Source organism: Megascapheus bottae, chromosome 25 (genome assembly GCF_031878675.1).
Source record: "Megascapheus bottae isolate mThoBot1 chromosome 25, mThoBot2.hap1, whole genome shotgun sequence".
Taxonomy (NCBI): Eukaryota; Metazoa; Chordata; class Mammalia; order Rodentia; family Geomyidae; genus Megascapheus; species Megascapheus bottae.
In genome coordinates, this window is record NC_143533.1 from 14,993,349 (window position 1) to 15,011,637 (window position 18,289).

Genomic DNA, 18,289 nt, shown 5'->3' on the forward strand with positions numbered 1-18,289 from the left:
AAGGGCAGAGCGCGGGAAGGAGGCGCCGGGCGACCGCTCGCCAAGTGGTTTTCACGCCCTGGTGCCGCGGCTTCGAGCCTCGTCACATCACGCGGTGCCACAACGGGTCGGGGTCCCTTTATCCGCGCCGCAGTCCCCCGAGTCCCAGAAGGCGGACTGCTTCGCTGGCCGGAAGTTGCCGGGCTGTCACCTCTACGGGGCGGGCGAGGCGGGGGTCAGCGGGGCCGGGGCCGAGCCGAGGGCGCGCCGGACGGGCGGGCGTCAGCCACGGGTAACGACAGCGAGAAGGGCGGCGCGACGCCGCGCGACGTGGGCACTTGTCCGGGTTGGTTGGTTGGGCGGTAACTTAGCGTGGGGTTCCGACGTAGAGCGGAGGCCCGCGTGCTGCGCGTGCGCGGGAGCGGGAGCGCGCCGCTGGGTGAGCAGGGCCTGGGAGGACCCCGGCCTGCCTTTCGCGGATTACTGGATTATTGCAAGGACATGCGAGGGCGTGTGGGTCCTGAGCGCGCCTTCTGCCACTTGCGGTTTTGTTTTTTTGGGTTTTTTTTTTTTTTTTTTTTTGCCACCTCGGGGTTTTGGTGGGCGCCGGGTCACCTCTGGGAAACAAATCCACAATCTACCCAGATACGAAGGCGTTGTTGGCAAGGAGTGCCGCAACCTGGGAGGTTCCACTTGCAGATTCTTCCGGTTGCTGCTTTCCACTGGTGTCAGTTTGTTACTAAGTCTAACCTCCCTACAAAATGAACGGCAAAAAAAAAAAAAAAAAAGACAGTTATTGGTCCAAGATTTTGACTTGAACCCCGTACCTTAGGCTCTTTGGCTAGCTCTCTACCAACTGAGCTATGCTTCCAGTCCCTTACAATTGTTGTTTTGTTTTTCAGATAGGATCTCACACATTTGTCTGGGCTGACGTTGAACTGTGATTCTCTTGTCTTGCCGCTCAAGTAGGTTTTAAAATGTTTCATTATTTGATTGCACTGCGTTTGAACTGAGGGCCTCACATTGGGCAAGCAGGCACTCTTAGTTTTGGAGATAAAAGAGTCTCAGGTCCTTTTTTGCCTGAGCTGGCTTTGAACTTCGATTCTCAGATCTCAGCCTCCTGAGTTAGCTAGGATTATAGGCATGAGCCTCCGCACCTGGCTCTTTTAGTTTCTTAAAGAGCCATATTTGAAAGTGGCAGAGCGCTAGCCTTGTGCTGAAGAGCTCAGGGATAATTCAAACCCTACGACTGACCCCCCCCCCAAAAGCGCCATTTTTATTGTAAATGTTGCCAAAAAGAAAACCATGAGTAGTACAAATGAAAAGTGTGCTTTGCCATTTCTCTTGCTTCTTGATTAGATTTCTAGACACAATTACATTCAGCTTTTTTTTTTTTTAATTTCAGCTGTTGTACTAAGTTTTGTGGTATGACTTTGAAGATGTAAAACGTTCACGATCTTTTCCCTTTCTTTTACCATTTAAAAACTTGACCTGTTTAAAACCACTGAGCACATTCTGTAATAGAGAATTAACTGGGACCAGGAGTTTGGCCTAGTGATAGGGTGCTTGCCTAGTATGCACAAAGATCTGGGTTTGATTCCTCGCTACCACATATATAGAAAAAAAAATATCAGAAGTGGTGCTGTGGCTCAAGTGGTAGAGTGCTAGCCTTGAGAAAGCCCAAGGACAGTACTTAGGCCTTGAGTACAAGCCCCTGGACTGGCCAAAAAAAAAAAAAAAAGAAGAAGAAGAAGAGGGCCACTACATGCCTTAATCCTTGTTTCCTATCTTTTATTTACTTAGATGTTCATTTTGGAGCTTGAACTCAGGCCCTGAGTGCTTAGCCTTAGTGCTTTTTCCACTCAAAACTGGCAATCTGTCACTTGAGCTATACCTTCACTTTAGCTTTTTGCTAGTTAGTTGGAGATAAAAGTCATGGACTTTATTGTCTGGACTGGTTTGAAACTTCGTTCCTCAGATCTCAGCTTCCTGAGTAGCTAGGATTACAGGTATGGGCTACCAGCAGTGGGCTATTTCCTATATATTTATATGTCTTTTTACAATCAATGTTGCTTACATATTATTAAACATTGTTCGTGTCAGAGCAAAGCAGTGCCATGCAGTTATAAGAGGGTATTGTTTGATTCGTATAAAAATAAAGACTAGGGGCCAGGAGTTTGGCCTAGTGGTAGAGTGCTTGCCTAGCATGCACAAAATCCTGGGTTTGATTCCTCAGTACCACATAAATAGAAAAAAGCCAGAAATGGTGCTGTGGTACAAGTGGTAGGGCTCTAGCCTTGAGAAAACCCAAGGACAGTGCTCACACCCTGAGCTCAAGCCCAGCACTGGCAAAATAAATAAATAAATAAAGACTAATTATCCTTTGACATTTATTCATCATTGATGGAACAGTGAAATCATGGGGCATAGAAATGAATTAAGTTCCTGGGTGACAATACAGAAAACTATGTTGGTCTACAAAAGAAAGAAAAAAGTGCCAGGAGGGTATTTTAAGGCTTGCTTCCATTTGTGTATTACTAAGGCATGTATACAGAAGTAAACAACACACGACGTTCTTGCCTTACTTCCCATCTTCTTTGTACACAGAGCTGAAGAGTTTGGCTGTACTTCAGATAAAATTTTTCAACACCACCTTTGTATTAGGCTGTGTTGCAACCATGTTTGGAAGGCTGACTCTTCCACAAATGCTTTTTTCTGCCATCCTCGGAATCGCTGGAGGAATATATATTTACCAGCCAATATTGGAACAATATTCCAGAGATCAGGAGGAATTAAGACGAAAGATGAAACTGGTACAAGAATCAGAAGAGAAGAGAAGTTGATGCTGTTTGTCATCGAACTGTAATAGTTCCTTAAATAAATCTAGAGTGATGAATTTAAATCATTTTAAGTTGGCACTTTTTTTTTTTTTAAGTCAGAGTCTTGCAAAATAGCCTAGGTTGGCTTTGAACATGATGTCCTCCTGCCTTAGCCTCCTGAGGGCTAGGATTCAAGGCATGAATCACCACATTCAGTTAAAAATAGCTGTATGGGCCCAGAGCATGGCCTAATGGTAGAGTGTTTACCTAGCATTCACGAAAAAGCCAGAAGTGGCGCTGTAGGTCAAGTGGCAGGGTGTCAAGCTTTGAGCGAAATATGTCCAAGGACAGTGCCTAGGCCCTGAGTTCAAGCCCCAAGACTGGCAAAAAAAAAAAAAGGCATTAATGTGTACTATATTTTTATTTGTTTTGCCTTTTATCAAGGCTGATAAATATATATATATATATATAATTTTTTTTCTATGTGGTGTGTGTGTCTGTTTGCTTGTGCGTGCCTGTACTGGGGCTGTACTCAGGTCCTGGTTTTCCCTAGATTTTTCATTCATGGCTGTCATTTGAGTCACACTTCCATTTCCAGCTGTTTGATATTTAATTGAAGAGTCCAATTTGTCTGCCTGTGCTGCCTTCAAATCTCAGTCCTCAGATCTGAGCCTCCTGAGTAGCTAGGATTATAGGGGATAGCCACTGGCATCCAGCTGTAGGGATTTCCTTTATTAAGAAAAATGAAAATTTCAAGGTCCAAACGTGAGATTTAATTAGTATCCCATTAAGTGTGAACTTTTGATATTTTTCTTTTGGTCTTAGAAACAGTTGAATGATTTTGGTGACACTTTTATGTATTTCAAAGACATTTTATATTTTTGGCAACAGAGTCTAGCTATGTTGCATTTGGAGCAACTGATACCGAAGGCATGTACCACTACACATCTACCCATGAGTCCCTTTAATTTTCCTTATTAAGGCTCATCATAATGTACTGGAGTTCCTACTTAACTTTTAAATTTGTTGTTGTTGGTGGTGGTGGGGCTTGAACTCAGCTTGGGTGCCGGTCCTGAGCCTATTTGTGCTCAAATCTAGTGCTTTGCCACTTGAGCCACAGCACCACTTTCAGTTTTTCAGAGGTTGATCGAGTCTCTCGGGGACTTTTCTGCTCCGGCTGGCTTTGAAGTGCCATTCTCAGATCTCAGCCTCTGAAGTAGCTAGGATTATAGGTGTGAGCCACTGGCCCCCAACTCCTATTTTTAATGTCTGTACTGGAATATGAATCCAAGGCCATGTGGCCTTTTCGGACCTTGGACCATCATCCTTTCTACATAGTTTAGCATTATGGATGTGGGCCAGCACTTCCCGCTTGTTTATTGAGGTGAGGTCTCATAAACTTTTCCCCTCCTTTCTGATTGGCTTCAAATTATGAGCCTCTGGATTTCTTGCCAAGCCTGCACCACCATATCTAGTCTCCCCTACCCCTCCCTGCCCTTTTCTACCTTTCAAGTAAGCCTTGAGAACGAGGAACCATTTATCTAGTTGCTTATTGCCCCCTCTCTAGACTAACCTACTGCCTGGCTCACTGAATGAACGAACGGATGGATGGATGGATACATGCATGCACAGGAGATGAGCGAGTCACAGAAGCACGGCGCGGGGGATGACCGGCCCCGCTGCTGCTGGGAGATCCTGGTGGCCCGGACCGAGGCCCCGGGCGCGCTGAGCGGAGACGGCCGCAGGGGGGGCGCGGAGGACACGGTTCTGCCGCCCGGGCCTCGCCTTCTCTCTTCCTCTCCAGTCCAGACTGATTTTGCTGCGGGGCCGAGACCCTGTTTGCCTTTTTCTCCCAGCCTTGGATGATTTTTCTTCTGGGAGGGGCGGGGGGTGCCTTGCCCGGGGATGTTTTCAACTTTGTCTTCTGTGCACACTTTCGCGGGAGGGGGGGGGTGGCACGCGGGCCGCACCCCTCATGGCCGCACCCTAACGCCCCCTCCCAAGGCTTCGCCAGGGCTCTGTAGGGATCTCGGGGTTCTGTGGGAGATCTCGGTCCCGGGGTCGCGGTGTGAATGCCTCCCCCTGCCCTGCCACCTCGGTGTCAGTGCGGTCCCCTCCCGCCGTGTCCCCTCCCCAATGTGTGTCGGTGTGTGTGGGGGAGCCCCAGGTGGCGGGAGGAGGAGGGAGGGAGAGGCCCGCCCCGCCTCCTCTCCTCCACGGGAAGTGATGTGCGGCCAGACGGAAAATATCACCACCGAGCACCCCCCCCCAAAAAAAAGGCAGCAGTCAGTGGACCCAGACCCAAGGAGGGAACGTGGACACACGACGACGACGACGACCACCGGGACCACGGGGGACACAACCACCGGGCCGTGCCAGGTGAGGACGCGCAGGGCGGGAGGCGGGGAGGCACCCTAAAACCGGGGATCAGAGGCCCGACCAGGCGTCCGGAACCGCCGCCCCTCCCCCGGCCTGCAGCACAGCCCCCTGCACTGATGACCCCAGGGGCCCCCCCGGTGGCACCTGTGTGCCAGGGACTCGGAAGGGTTAAGACAGCTCACTGTGTGGGGGGAGAGGAAGGCCTGGACCCCCCTCCACGTCCACCGTGTCTATCCTCACACCTGTTTCCAGCAGGATGACTTCCTATCTTTGCACCTGGGGTGACAGGCTGGACTGTCAGGTAGGCAGAAAAGCCCTGCCTGGCCACCAGGCTCCCCGTCACGCCTGCTGCCAGGGGTGCCACGACAGGTTTCAGTCCCTTCGGCCACAGCACCATCGCTGCCGGTCTGGTGGGTCAGGAAAGTCCTGTGAGCTGTTGGGTGGTTGCCCCAGGCTTTGGACCCCTGCCCTTCACCGGAGCCCCACATGGCCGCACAATCTTCCTCTTTCCCCTATGGGCTGACAGCTGCTCTCCCTCCTGGAGGAATCCTCCCTTTATAGTGGGGTGATCAGTTAGGTACTGTGTGTGTGTGTGTGTGTGTGTGTGTGTGTGTGTAACAGATAATTATGCCATCTAAGCCTTTTGTAGTTGTTTCCTAAAAACTAATTTGAGAGGGAAATTACAGTCTAGAAATTGGGGCTTCTCTAGTTTGTTAAGAAGTGAAGAAAGCTTAATGTAAGAAAGAACTTGACCAAGGATTGTTCTTTTTGGTGTCTTATCTTGGTTTTTATTCCTGCTTCATCCTCCCTCCTCCCCTTAACCCCACCTTTTCCCCCCCCACTTTTTCTTCTCATTTCTGGGGTTTGAACTCAAGACTTCGTGCTTGCTAGTCAGGTATTCTACCACTTGAGCTACACCCCCTCACCCCAGTCTAGTCTGGATGATTATAACTACGTAGTAAGTTTTGAGCTCAGAATGCATGAGTCCTGCAGAGCCCTCTGAGTCCTTGAATGTTCATGTGGAATTTAAGATCAGCTCTTGGTTTTGGTTTTAGAACAGATGTGAGAGTTTTCTGAAATGGGAAATATTCTCTAGGAGACAAACTTCTGATTTTCCTTCTCAAGCCTGCTTTTCTCTTGGTCTTTCCCATCTTAGTAAGAGGCAATTTTTACTCTGCTAGCGGCTTATAGAGTGTATACCCTGGAATTGCCTTTGATTCTCTTCTTTCTCCTACCCTCTGTTGAATAATTCCTCACAAATGTCAAGGATTTTACCTCAAGGATATGTTTAACATGAGGACCACTTCACCCTACTCCCCTGCTCCCATCCACTGCTCATCTTCTCTCAGACCTGGGTCACCACCACTATTTCCTAAGGACTTTCCAGCTTCCACCCCAGTCCCTTAGCCCAGCAGCCAGTGAGCACCAGGTCACCAGCTCTGCTCAAAAGTTCCTATTCAAGAATGATAGTCTATAAAGCCCTTCCATGGCAAGTGGCTTTAACTTCTGTCATCCTTTTCTCTGCTGGCATGCTCTTCCTTCTTATGCTTAAGGCTTTCACACTTGTTCCATTCACGTCTAAAGTCAATTTTTAGAGTGGCCTTCTTTGGTTACCTCACCTAATAGTACATCCTTCCTCCTTTCCACAATTTTCTGTCCCTTACCTTGGCTTGTTTTTCTTGGAAATATTTCTAGCCTGTCATTATACATACACAATTTGGCTCCCACTGGTAGACTCTTAAGCTCCATAAACACCAGGAATTTGACCATAGCACATGGAATGGTTGCTGAGACATATTCAAAGTACTCAAAAAGTTTATGTTGAAGGACTAAACATGGAATGGGAGATTGGGCCATTGATACTCGCTCTGCTATTTCTTATTTTTCCTCCTTCTCCTCCTCCTCCTCCTCCTTCTTTTTGGTTGGTTGTGGAGTTTGAACTCTGGGCCTGGGTTCTGTGTCTGAGCTCTTCAGCTCAAGGCTTGTGCTCTCACTTGAGTCACAGTGCCACTTCCAGTTTTCTGGTGGTTAATTGGAGAGTCTCCCAGACTTTAGTGCCCCAGGCTGGCTTTGCACCATGGTCCTCAAGTCTCAGCCACCTAAGTAGCTAGGTGGCCTGAGCCACCAGCGTCTGCCTCTTCTTATTTTTTCTAAGAGAAAGAATGTCCACATATACTATCTCCTAAGACCTTCCCTTCTTCCTACTTCCCCTTAGATAATGATCCTCTTGGAATGAGGAAAATTAAGTATAGTGAGAGGTGGGTAGCCTTCTGCTCTGTGGCCTGGACAGGGCCACCAGTGTACCTTCCTCCTGTATGTGTGCCTCTTTGGCTAGTGTAGAAATAAAATGTTTTTTTGGAAATTCAAGGAAATATAAATGTCTGTCCCTTCCTTCCTTTCTTTTTTCCATCTCCCTCCCTTCTTTTTTTTTTTTTTTTTTTTTTTTTGCCAGTCCTGGGCTTGAGCTCAAGGCCTGAGCACTGCCCTTGGACTTTCTCAAGGCTAGAGCTCTACCACTTGAGCCTCAGCACCACTTCCGGCTTTTTTCTATGTGTGTGGTACCGAGGAATCGAACCCGGGTCTTCATGCATGCTAGGCAAGCACTTTAACCACTAGGCCAAACTCCCGGCCCCCTCCCCCCCCTTTTTTTTTTTTGCCTGTTTGGGGCTTGAGCTCTGAGCCTGGGCCTTGTCCCATAGTTCTTCAGTTCAAGGCTACCGCCCTACCCCTTGAGCCACAGCCCGACTTCTGGTTTTCTGGTGGTTAATTGGAGATAAGGGTCTCTTCGACTTTAGTGCTGGGGCTGGCTTTGAATGGTGATCCTCAGATCTCAGGCTTCTTAGTAGCTAGGATTACATGTGTGAGCCACCATGCCTGGCTTTCCTTCCTTCTTTCTTTCTGCACATACACACTGATTCTGGGACTTGAACTCAGGCCCTTAAGCTTTGCTTAGTTTTTCACTTGACACTGACAGTCTACTGCTGGAGGAATACCTCTACTTCTGGGGTTTTGCTGGTTCATTGGGGATAAGAATTTCAGGTTTGTCTGCTTGGGCTGGCTTCAAACCTCTATCCTCCAATCTCATCCTCTTGAGAAGGTAGGATTACAGACTTGGACCACTGATACCTGGCCAACAATACTATTTTCTTGATGACTATTGCATACCACAATGAATTGATCTTTCTGTGGCTTCTTACAAAAATTACCAACCCTTGGTGCTTAGTTACGCAAGTACCTTAAACTGTTGACCGTTTCTGTGTATGGTTGGCCTCATTTCCACAACTAGATTGTAATATCCTGGAGACAGCTTATTTTTGAGTGTTGTCTTGCAAGGTGTTTAAGTGCTCCTTAATAAGTGTTTATTGCATTGTTCTTGCTGAACGTACATTGTTATAAATAAACCCAGATTTATTGTCATCATTGGAAACATCTAATCTATATATTGGATTTTTCTCAGCAAGTCTTGACACATACTACTCTGTCCTACTTCTGTTATTTGTCTGTATTTGAGTGAGTATGCAATTAATTCTATCTAGAAAGCATATTGAATCATTTTATATATAATTTAAAAATGAAACCCCATCTTGCTTTATTATTTAAACTTACCTTGGAAAATGTTCTAATATAATCTCAGTAGAAAAGATGAATTATTTTGACATCTATGGGAGATACACATCTTTTTTCTAATAAATTATAGTAGATTTAATACCTCCTGAAACATAAAACAGGGCTTGCAGATTTTAAAATCTGAACCTCTTCCCACACTTGTCACCCAGGAGTCTGTCTTGCCATTGCTAAAATGAGACTCTTTTGCAAGGAGTAAATTTTCCCTCTACAGCTTTCCCTTTTTGCTTCTTGAAGATTTGCTAGAACTACATTGGTTCCTCAGCCTCTTGGTCAGGAAATTTGAGTTTATGATCTTGTTTCCCCTAAGCTGATTATCTTGGGAGCAGACGTGAGCTCTGAATCGCCGGCAGAGATAGAGGATTTGTAATTAACTTTGTGTCCCTTTGGTGAGGCATGTAGAACAGGAAGGAAGCCTTTGACTTGTGGCCACCTAGAGCTGTGGTGCAGTTGGCAGTATTTTATTCTTGTATGATCCAGGTCTAATAACCTCTGTATTTCCCTGAAACATCTGTATTTTTTTTTTTTTACTTTTATATCTTACTCTTTTTTTTTTTTTTTGTCACCTGTGGGGCTTGAACTGTAAGCCTGGGAACTGTCCCTGAGCTCTTCAGTTCAAGGCTAGTGCTCTACCGCTTGAGCCACAGTGCCACTCTGGGTTTTCTGGTGGTTCATTGGAGATGAGTTTCATGAACTTTTATTCCCAGACTGACTTTGAACCATGATCCTTAGATCTCAGCCTCCTGAGTAGCTAGGATTACAGATGTGAGCCTTGGTACCCAGTGCATTTTATTTTACTCTTGAGAAGTCCTCCTACTTAGTGCCTTAGCTAGCTACTCTTCCTACTGCCCTTGTTTATGGAATCCTCCTTGCTTGCTTGTTTGCTTACTTGCTTTTCTTTTCTTTTTCTTTTTTTCCTTTTCTTTTTGGTACAGGATGTTTAACCCAGGGCCTTGCCCATGGCAAATACTTAAAAAATAATTTATTTAAGCTGGGCACTGGTGGCCCATGTCCACAATCCTAGTAGAAATGTACATATATTCTGTGCAATACTGGGATATACTTTCTCTAAAAACATTTGCTACTTATTTCAAAATTCATTTTTTTTTTTTGAGACAAGCTCTCACTAACATCAACTACCGCAGAATTTTTATGGAGCCAAGACTGGCCTCTAACTTATGATCCTCCTGTCTTTGCCTCCCAAGTACTACAATTAGAAGTGTGAACTATCATGCCTACCTTCAAAACAGAACTGTAATCAGCCTAAGTCAGAGATCATGTTTGTAAACAGAAAATGCATTAATCATGATAATGTCCAAAGAATGTCACCATTCTCATTTTGGTGACTAAGCATGTATCTACCTTTTATGGGGGAGGGCTGTTAGAGGTTGTAATCCAGGCCTCAAGTGTGCCAGGCAGGTTACTCTATCACTTGACCATACCTCTAGCCCTTTTATGACTTAGTTATTTTTGAGGTAGAATCTCAACTTATGTACGGCCTGGCCTGGGCTATGATTCTCCAATAGTAGAGATAGAATTGTCATTTTAAGACCAGTGGATATTATTTTCATATTAACATTTTAAGGTTATTTCTAGCCATATCATATGGCAGCCTTGAAAATGAACATACTTTGTCTGACATTAGAAAAACAATATTCACACTCACTAATCTTGTTTTGTCATAACTTCATTGGTTAATTCACACAGTCATATCAGCTGCCTGGTTAAAACATAATAAAATTGGTTGCCAAGAGACCAAAAAAAATCACTGTGTTCTTATTTGCTGCAGTTCAACCCACCACGTTAGTGAGTGGCTGGTCACATCCTATCTGGTATCCTTGTCTCATATCTCCTGGATATTTGTATCACTAAAAGCAAAAACAAGGCCTTGGCTAGCTAAACCTAATAATAGAGTAGCTTCATTCTTCACTTAGTTGCCTCCAAATGGAGGAGGGAGGAGACACATAGGTTGTAAATTCAACTGTTCTTTTGTGTTCCCTAAGAATTTTAAAATGTAATCCAATTGTAGTCAGGTTTTGTTTCTTGCTGTGTGTGATTGGTTTTCATTATGACTCTCACTGTTTTAAGAATGTAACCCCCAGGGGGCCGGGAGTTTGGCCTAGTGGTTAAAAGTGCTAGCCTAGCATGCATGAAGACCCAGGTTCGATTCCTCGCTACCACATACACAGAAAAAAAGCTGGAAGTGGTGCTGAGGCTCAAGTGGTAGAGCTCTAGCCTTGAGAAAGTCCAAGGACAGGGCTCAGGCCCTGAGCTCAAGCCCAGGACTGGCAAAAAAAAAAAAAAAGAATGTAACCCCCAGTAAGAAGTGGTAAGATCTAGCAGCCCTTCAAAAGATGAGTTAGTGTCTTTATGTGTCCCTGACAGTTGGTTCCAAAAATGGCCAAACTGCTGTTTGTGCTGGGCTTGAATTTTCTTGTCAGAATGTTGGGTAACTCTCTGTTACTGTTCTGTGCTCAAGGCACAAGGTTAGGAGATGGCTGTGGCTTTTCTTCAGAGACTGACTCAACTCTGTGTCTCAGGGTTTCTACTTAGAGGCAGAAGAGTCAAGCAGCAGTGGGATTCTTAGCCTCTGTATGGTTGATGACTAGTTGTGTGCATTCTACCTGGCAGTGGTTTTTGCCCCTCTCCTTCTTAATGTGTGAGGGATATTTTGTAACGTCTTGAGACATTTTCACTGTTCACAATGGGGAAGTTACTCTTGGCACTTGGAGGGTCAGAGGCCAGAGATGACACAGTTTTCTACAACACCAAAGAGCAATGAAGACTTGTCACCAAGAAACCCTGCATTGAAGTTTCTGAGTCTTTGTGCCTTGAAGTTTCCTGAGATTCACATACTGTCCAGTACATGAACTTGACTGACCCTGACTCTGACATTGTTGTCTTGCTAACCTCTCCCATCCCAAGTCTGAGTGGCTAAATGAGGGCTAGGACCCAAGTACTCTCTCTGTATTGTCAATGGCCATTACTGATGAGGAGCAAGGGGAGGGGTCGGAGAACCACTGCGCTCAGAGATCTTGTGGACTGAGGTCCTTCTGGGGAGCCAGATTGCCCCCCTAGCAGTGTGGACTCTGGAGAAAACTAGCAACAGGCTCATGGCTCATCCTTGTAATCCTAGCTGCTCAGGAGCCTGAGATTTGAGAATCACAGTTCAAAGCCATCCCAGGTAGGAAAGTCATGAGACTCATCTCCAATTAACCACCAGAAAACTAGAAGTGGCTCTGTGGCTCAGTGGTAGAGCACTAGTCTTAAGCAAAAGAGCACAGGGATAGCACCCAGGCCACAAGTTCAAGCTCTACTACCAACCAAAAAAAAAAAAATCCCAAGAAATTAATATTAGGAAGTGAGAAGATGGACCAAGGGCCTTGATGGTCTGCCAGAGAGACCTGGGAGAGTGGGGACCTGGGCAGTGGTATCAACTCATCAGTAGCATTGCTTTCTGAGTTCTCCTGCCATTGGGAAGAAGGTGCCACAAAAATAGCAAGACCAGACAGTTTCTTCATTAGCACACCATTTCCTGCTTAACCAGAGCTCTCCAAGTTTAGAGTTGTGACAGAAACCACTCCCTGACTCATCAGCCACTTAGATAAGGAAACCTAACTTGTTACAAGACAGGGTTGTGTAATTTAAGATCTGCCTTCAAAGGCCTTGGAGGCCAGGCTGCCCAGTCTCCTTCTACCTCTGAGGTTCAGAGCTGGGCCTTAGGCCATAGGGTTAAGACAGGGAGAGAGGGTTGTAGGAGGCAGGTTTGTGGATTCCTGCCGGTTCTTTGGATGCTATTATGCTGATAATTCTCTCTCTCTCTCTCTCTCTCTCTCTCTCTCTCTCTCTCTCTCTCTCTCTCTCTCTCTCTCTCTCTCTCTCTCTCCCTCTCCCTCTCCCTCTCCCTCTCCCTCTCCCTCTCCCTCTCCCTCTCTCTCTCTCTCTCTCTCTCTCTCTCTCTCTCTCTCTCTCTCTCTCTCTCTCTCTTTCTTTGTTCTTTCAGTTTGGTGCTGACACTGGGGCTTGAATTCATGCCCCTAAACTCTCACTTGGCTCCCCCCTCCCCCGTTAAGGGCTGGAGCTCTCTACTGGAACCATACCTCCAGTCTATTGACTAATTGGAGACAAGAGTCTTAAAAGAGTAGCTCCCAGGGGCCTCAAGCTTCAATCCTTAGATCTCAGCCTCCTGAATAGCTATAATTATAGGCATGAGCCTCTGGTATTCTGCTACTGCCATTTCTTGTTTATGACCATTTGGGAGGTGGGCAGACCTAAACTGTCTTGACTTTAGTGCTCAAAGGAAGTGACTTTTATTTTTTTTTTATTTTTTTATTTTTTTTTACCATTCCTGGGCTTGAGCTCAGGGCTTGAACACTGTCCTTGGACTTTCTCAAGGCTAGAGCTCTACCACTTGAGCTTCAGCACCACTTCCGGCTTTTTTCTATGTATGTGGTGCCAAGGAATCGAACCCGGGTCTTCATGCATGCTAGGCAAGCACTTTAACCACTAGGCCAAACTCCCAGCCCCAGGAAGTGACTTTTAGATGGATCATTACCAGACACTAAGTTACCTTCCTGAGTCCTTCTGAACTATCACAGTGAATTAACAAGCACATTGTGGGTTTTCCCCTAGGTTAAAGTAATCTAGACATCTAAGCACTTGCCATGGTGGTTCCTTTGACGTCATTTAGAGTCACTCATGGAGTGACGTCATGGAGTCACTCAAAAGAAGCCTTCTTGAGTACTCTGTTCAAAGCAGTGTCCAGTGCTCATTATTATATTCTGTAGGCTTCATAGTCCTTATTTTATTATTCAAAATTATTATTATCATTATTATTATTATTATTTACTAGTCTCAGGGTTTGAATTTATGTCCTCACATCTAGCTGGTGCTCTACCACTTGAGCTGCAGCCCTAAACCTGCTTTTTTTTTTTTTTCTGGCTATTTTGGAGATAAAAGTCTTCCGGACTTTTTAACCTGGACTGCCTCAAACTGCCTCTGGATCTCCAGAGTAGCTACGATTACAAGTGTGAGGTGTCTCTCCCTCACCCTCCACCCCCAGTGTGGCTGGCTGAGTTTATCTTTGTGTTTCCTTGTTTACTCTGTTTCTTCTTCAGAAAAGACTCTGCTTTGTCAATGATTGCTGAGAACCTAGAATAATTAATGGCTACAATGCTGGTGAATTGATAACGAATGAGTGAATAACCCAGCAGTTACAGATGATTGCTACTGTCAGTTCTATGGAATTCTTTTTATTTTCAGAACTAAACCCGGAATGCCCATTTATTGATACAAGAAATGTAGAACTGCTAAGCAGACTTGCTTTACTTTTCAGGGACTTGAGTGCTCTGTGTGTGTGTGTGTGTGTGTGTGTGTGTGTGTGTGTGTGTGTGTGTGTGTGTGTGTATGTGTGTGTGTATGTGTGTGTGTGTATGTGTATGTGTGTGTATGTGTATGTGTGTGTGTATGTGTGTGTATGTGTGTGTGTATGTGTGTGTGTATGTGTGTGTGTATGTGTGTGTATGTGTGTGTGTATGTGTGTGTGTATGTGTGTGTGTGTGTGTATGTGTGTGTATGTGTGTGTGTATGTGTGTGTGTATGTGTGTGTGTGTGTGTGTGTGTGTGTGTGTGTGTGTGTGTGTGTGTGTGTATGTATGTCTTAAACTCAGGGCCTGGCAATGTCTCTGAGCCTTTTTATTCAAGACTAGCTCTACCACTTGAGCCACAGCTCCACTTCTGTTTGTTTGTTTGTTTTGTTGTTTTTGTTTTTTCTTTTTGCTGGTTAATTGGTTAGGAGCCTCTTAGACTTTCCAGCCAGGGCTGGCTTCAAATCTTGATCCTCAGATCTCAGCCTCCTGAGTAACCAGGATTACATATTTGAGCCACAAGTGCTAGGCACTTATTTCCTCTTGTAAAAACAAACAACAAACAACATCAACAACAGAAACCCTCTATGGGACTTGGAGGGCCGTAGAGACTGTGAGTCCTGCCAGGCTTGGGACACTGCTGGTTTCTTACTTTTTTTGTTTATGTGTAGGTAACCCATCTGGTCTCAAACAGGAAATAGCCCAAGGCATAACTTTCCTCTTTGTTATAATCTGGTGTCAGTTAGACATTAGCTACTGGGGCTCTAGAATAAACCCCTCCACAACAGTGATGATTAAAGTGGGGTTCTGGGTGCAGCAGTACCCCCCCTCCCCCGCAAATTGTTGGAAATGTAGATTTTCAGCTCCACCCAGAACTGCTCAATCTGACACAAGGAAGAGGGGGGGAAGGGAAGTCTATTTTGCAAGCCATCTTGGTCATGTGGATGGGTGCTGAGTGGGAGAGCTACCTTCCCCTGGTACATTTTGCCACCCAGTCATTGATGAAATCTGGTAGCCTGGGCCTTTGCAGTTGATGCCTCATTAACCTGGGGGCTTTAACCTAAAGTGGCCACCTGTTTTCCTTAGTGACATTTATTCTAAACAGGAGCTGGTGTCAGCAGTTTAGATAAGAGGGTCCCACATGCTGTGTGCGTGCTCGAGTAGCACCGTGGGGGAAGGGCAGTACCCATAACCTCATTCCATCCTGCCAAGCAGATACTGTGATTCCTGCTGGACACTTGCAGCCTGAGGCTGGTGCCTTGCCTAGCTCTTAGCTGTGCACCTTGCTGGCTGTCAATCTCCCTTGAACAGTGGCTTTCAAATTTGTTCACAACCATGATGTTCCTGAACAGTGCCTCCCTCCCCAAGATCCTGACCCAGAGACCCATGTGAGGTCAGAACTGCCCCAAATGTGCATGAAACCGTGGGTTTAAACTCACTCACTCCTGCCCTACTTGGTTGAGCCAAATCACCCTCAAGGCTTCTGGAGGTTTTGTGGTCATAGGCCTTGAGCACTGAGTAGAGATGTGGGCAGTATGAATGTAGAAATATGTGGAGAGAGCGTGAGGATCTTTAGAATAGAGAGGTCTCCACTTCCTTCCTGTTTCTACGCAAAGTTCACAAACTTTGGCTTTGAGTGATTTGGGATCCTTTGGGTTTTCTAACCCTAGGTGTGTAACTTGGCTTATAACAAATGTTCTATAAGAAAGGTTGTATAAGAGGTAAGTGACTTCAGGCTGTAATTTATATTTGAAAAGTAGTGAAGTGCTTTAGCTTTTGAGATTAAATATGGTATTGGATTTTGTTTGGTGGTAAGAATCCTTACATATGGATTTTTTTTTTTTTTTTTGCCAGTCCTGGGCTTGAGCTCAGGGCCTGAGCACTGTCCTTGGACTTTCTCAAGGCTAGAACTCTACCACTTGAGCCTCAGCACCACTTCCAGCTTTTTCTATATATGTGGTACCAAGGAATCGAACCCGGGTCTTCGTGCTTGCTAGGCAAGCACTTTAACCACTAGGCCAAGTTCCTGGCCCCACATATGGATTTTTGTTGTTGGTCATGGGGCTTGAACTCAGGGTCTGGGTAAGCTCTGGGTCTGTCCCTGAGCTTTTGTGCTTGAGCTAGCACTCTACAACTTGGAGACACAGGGCCATTTCTGGTTTTCTCGAGGTTACTTGGAGTTTCCCAGACGTTTCTGCCAGGGCTGGCTTTGACCCGCAGTCCTCAGATCTCAGCTTCCTGAGCAGCTAGGATTACTGAGTCACTAGTGCCCAGCTTCTTCCCCCATTCCCCCTGCCCCCACTAGAACTTAAATGCAGGCCTTGGGAGGCTTGCTTGGCTAGTACTCCCATTTGAGCCACACCTCCAGCCTAGCTTTTTGTTGCCTACTTGAAGATGGAGAGTTGTGGATTTTTCTCTTGGGTTGACTTTGAACCAAGATCCTCCAGATCTCAGTCTCTTGAGTAGCTAGGATAACAGAAATGAACTTAAACGTGCTTCATTTTAGGGATGGGCTCGACTAGTGTCATGAGGAGGGAAATAAATGAGACACCAGTGAAGAACAAATTTCAGGTATATTGCCTGCAGATCTTGAGAGGTGACATGATAATGCCTCTCGTCCCATTTAGAAACAGTTGTTACAATATAAAAAACTCCTGTATGAAATGACAGTGGAAACCTTCCTGTCTTTGCCCAATAGAGAAGCCAACTATATTGAACTATTGCATTTCTCTAGTATGTCTTAGTTCCTGAAACAAATTGTGTAGGGCAAAGGATAAATATGTCAGCTGCTAGAGACCCACATTCTATAAAGCAAGTTAGAGGTGATCTCCAGATCATGCATTATTACCATTGCTGGTAGTGTTTATAATGACAGTGTGCAGCTGAATAAGTAGCTGCAGCCGCCTTACGTATCAGGGATTATGCAAACACTCACTCATTTAATCCCCAACAGCCTTTCAAAACAGATACTGTCCTTCATTTTATGGTCATGGAACAGGCTCAGAAGGCTTAAATCATTTGCCCAGTTTAAGCATGGGATTTCCAAGGAGGCAGGACTTCTTCTACCATCACTGACAGCGCAAAAAAAGAAAAAAGAAAAACCAGAGCAACAAAGGCTGGAGATATTGCTCAGTACTTAGCAAACATGAGGCCCTGAGTTCAAATCCTAGTGCTTCTTCCTCTTTTCCTCCATAAAGGGGACAGCATACTGGATGGGGGTACATCTTGGGTTTTTTTTTGGCGGGAGGGTGGGTGGAGTCATGAGGCTTAAACTCTGGGCTTGGGCACTGTCTCTGAGCTCTTCAGCTCAAGGCTACCACCCTACCATAGGGCCTGGGTGTTTTCCCTGAACTTTTCAGCTCAAGACTATCGCCCTACCCCTTGAGCAACAGCCCCACTTCCCGTTTCCTAATGATTAATTGGAGATAAGAGTCTCACATTCTTTAGTGCCTGGGCTGGCTTTGCACTGGGATCCTCAGATTTCACCCTACTGAGTAGCTAGGATTATAGGCGTGAGCCACCTTGCCTTGTGCCCATTTACATCTTGTTTAAGAAAGGTCTACCAATTACAGCCCAGATGAGACTGGGAAAATGAAATATGAGCTAATGAAGCATGAGATCAATGTGGTAAGTATAGCCGTCTCTTACAGAAATGAATGTGTCTTAATGAGAGCAATTACTGGATGTTTCTTATGGGCCAAACATGCTTTTAAGTATTTTGTAGGAATCATATTATTTAAGTCTTACAGAATAATCCAGTTATTATTCCTGTTGAACAGAGGAGGCCAGTGATTCAGAGAAGGTGAAATCATTTGCTCAAGATCACATAGAGCTAGAAGTCTGTCTCCAGGGCTCAGGAACTCAACCATCTGCTTTATACTAAGTCTTCTATCCTGAGGTACAACATGGGAAACTTTCTTTCTTTCCTTTTTTTTTTTTTTGGCCAGTTCTGGGCTTGAACTCAGGATCTGAGCACTGTCCTTGAGCTTTCTCAAGGCTAGCATTCTACCACTTGAGCCACAGCACCACTTCTGGCTTTTTCTGTCTATGTGGGCCCAAGGAATTTGAACTCAGGGCTTCATGTATGCGAAGCAAGCACTCTACTACTAGGCCACACTCTCG

The 18,289-nt window shown here is 45.5% G+C and overlaps 2 protein-coding genes across 5 annotated transcripts in view; both read left to right on the top strand.

Moving 5' to 3' along the window:
• Nucleotides 1–12: 12 nt before the first annotated feature.
• On the top strand, nt 13–2,881 carry Pigbos1 (PIGB opposite strand 1). Of its 4 annotated transcripts, XM_090358375.1 has the most exons (4): nt 20–271; nt 882–944; nt 1,783–1,988; nt 2,587–2,881. In XM_090358375.1, exon 4 carries the CDS (start codon nt 2,658–2,660, stop codon nt 2,820–2,822), a length of 165 nt encoding a protein of 54 aa, XP_090214501.1. In that variant the 5' UTR covers nt 20–271; nt 882–944; nt 1,783–1,988; nt 2,587–2,657; the 3' UTR covers nt 2,823–2,881. The 4 variants fall into 4 exon arrangements, with proteins under 4 accessions (XP_090214499.1, XP_090214501.1, XP_090214498.1 ...); XM_090358373.1 differs by lacking the exon at nt 1,783–1,988 and having other exon boundaries at nt 13–106; XM_090358372.1 differs by lacking the exon at nt 1,783–1,988.
• A 2,178-nt stretch (nt 2,882–5,059) lies between these two features.
• The window catches only part of Rab27a (RAB27A, member RAS oncogene family), a 42,650-nt gene continuing 29,420 nt past the window's right edge, over nt 5,060–18,289 (top strand). Inside the window, exon 1 of the mRNA XM_090358376.1 lies at nt 5,060–5,177. The gene's annotated coding sequence lies outside the window, so the exon portion shown is untranslated. The remainder of the gene's footprint in view (nt 5,178–18,289) is intronic.

Bases quoted from the DNA above. Each gene is read 5' to 3' on its own strand.
- Pigbos1 (XM_090358373.1), top strand. From the start codon at position 2,658: ATGTTTGGAAGGCTGACTCTTCCACAAATGCTTTTTTCTGCCATCCTC.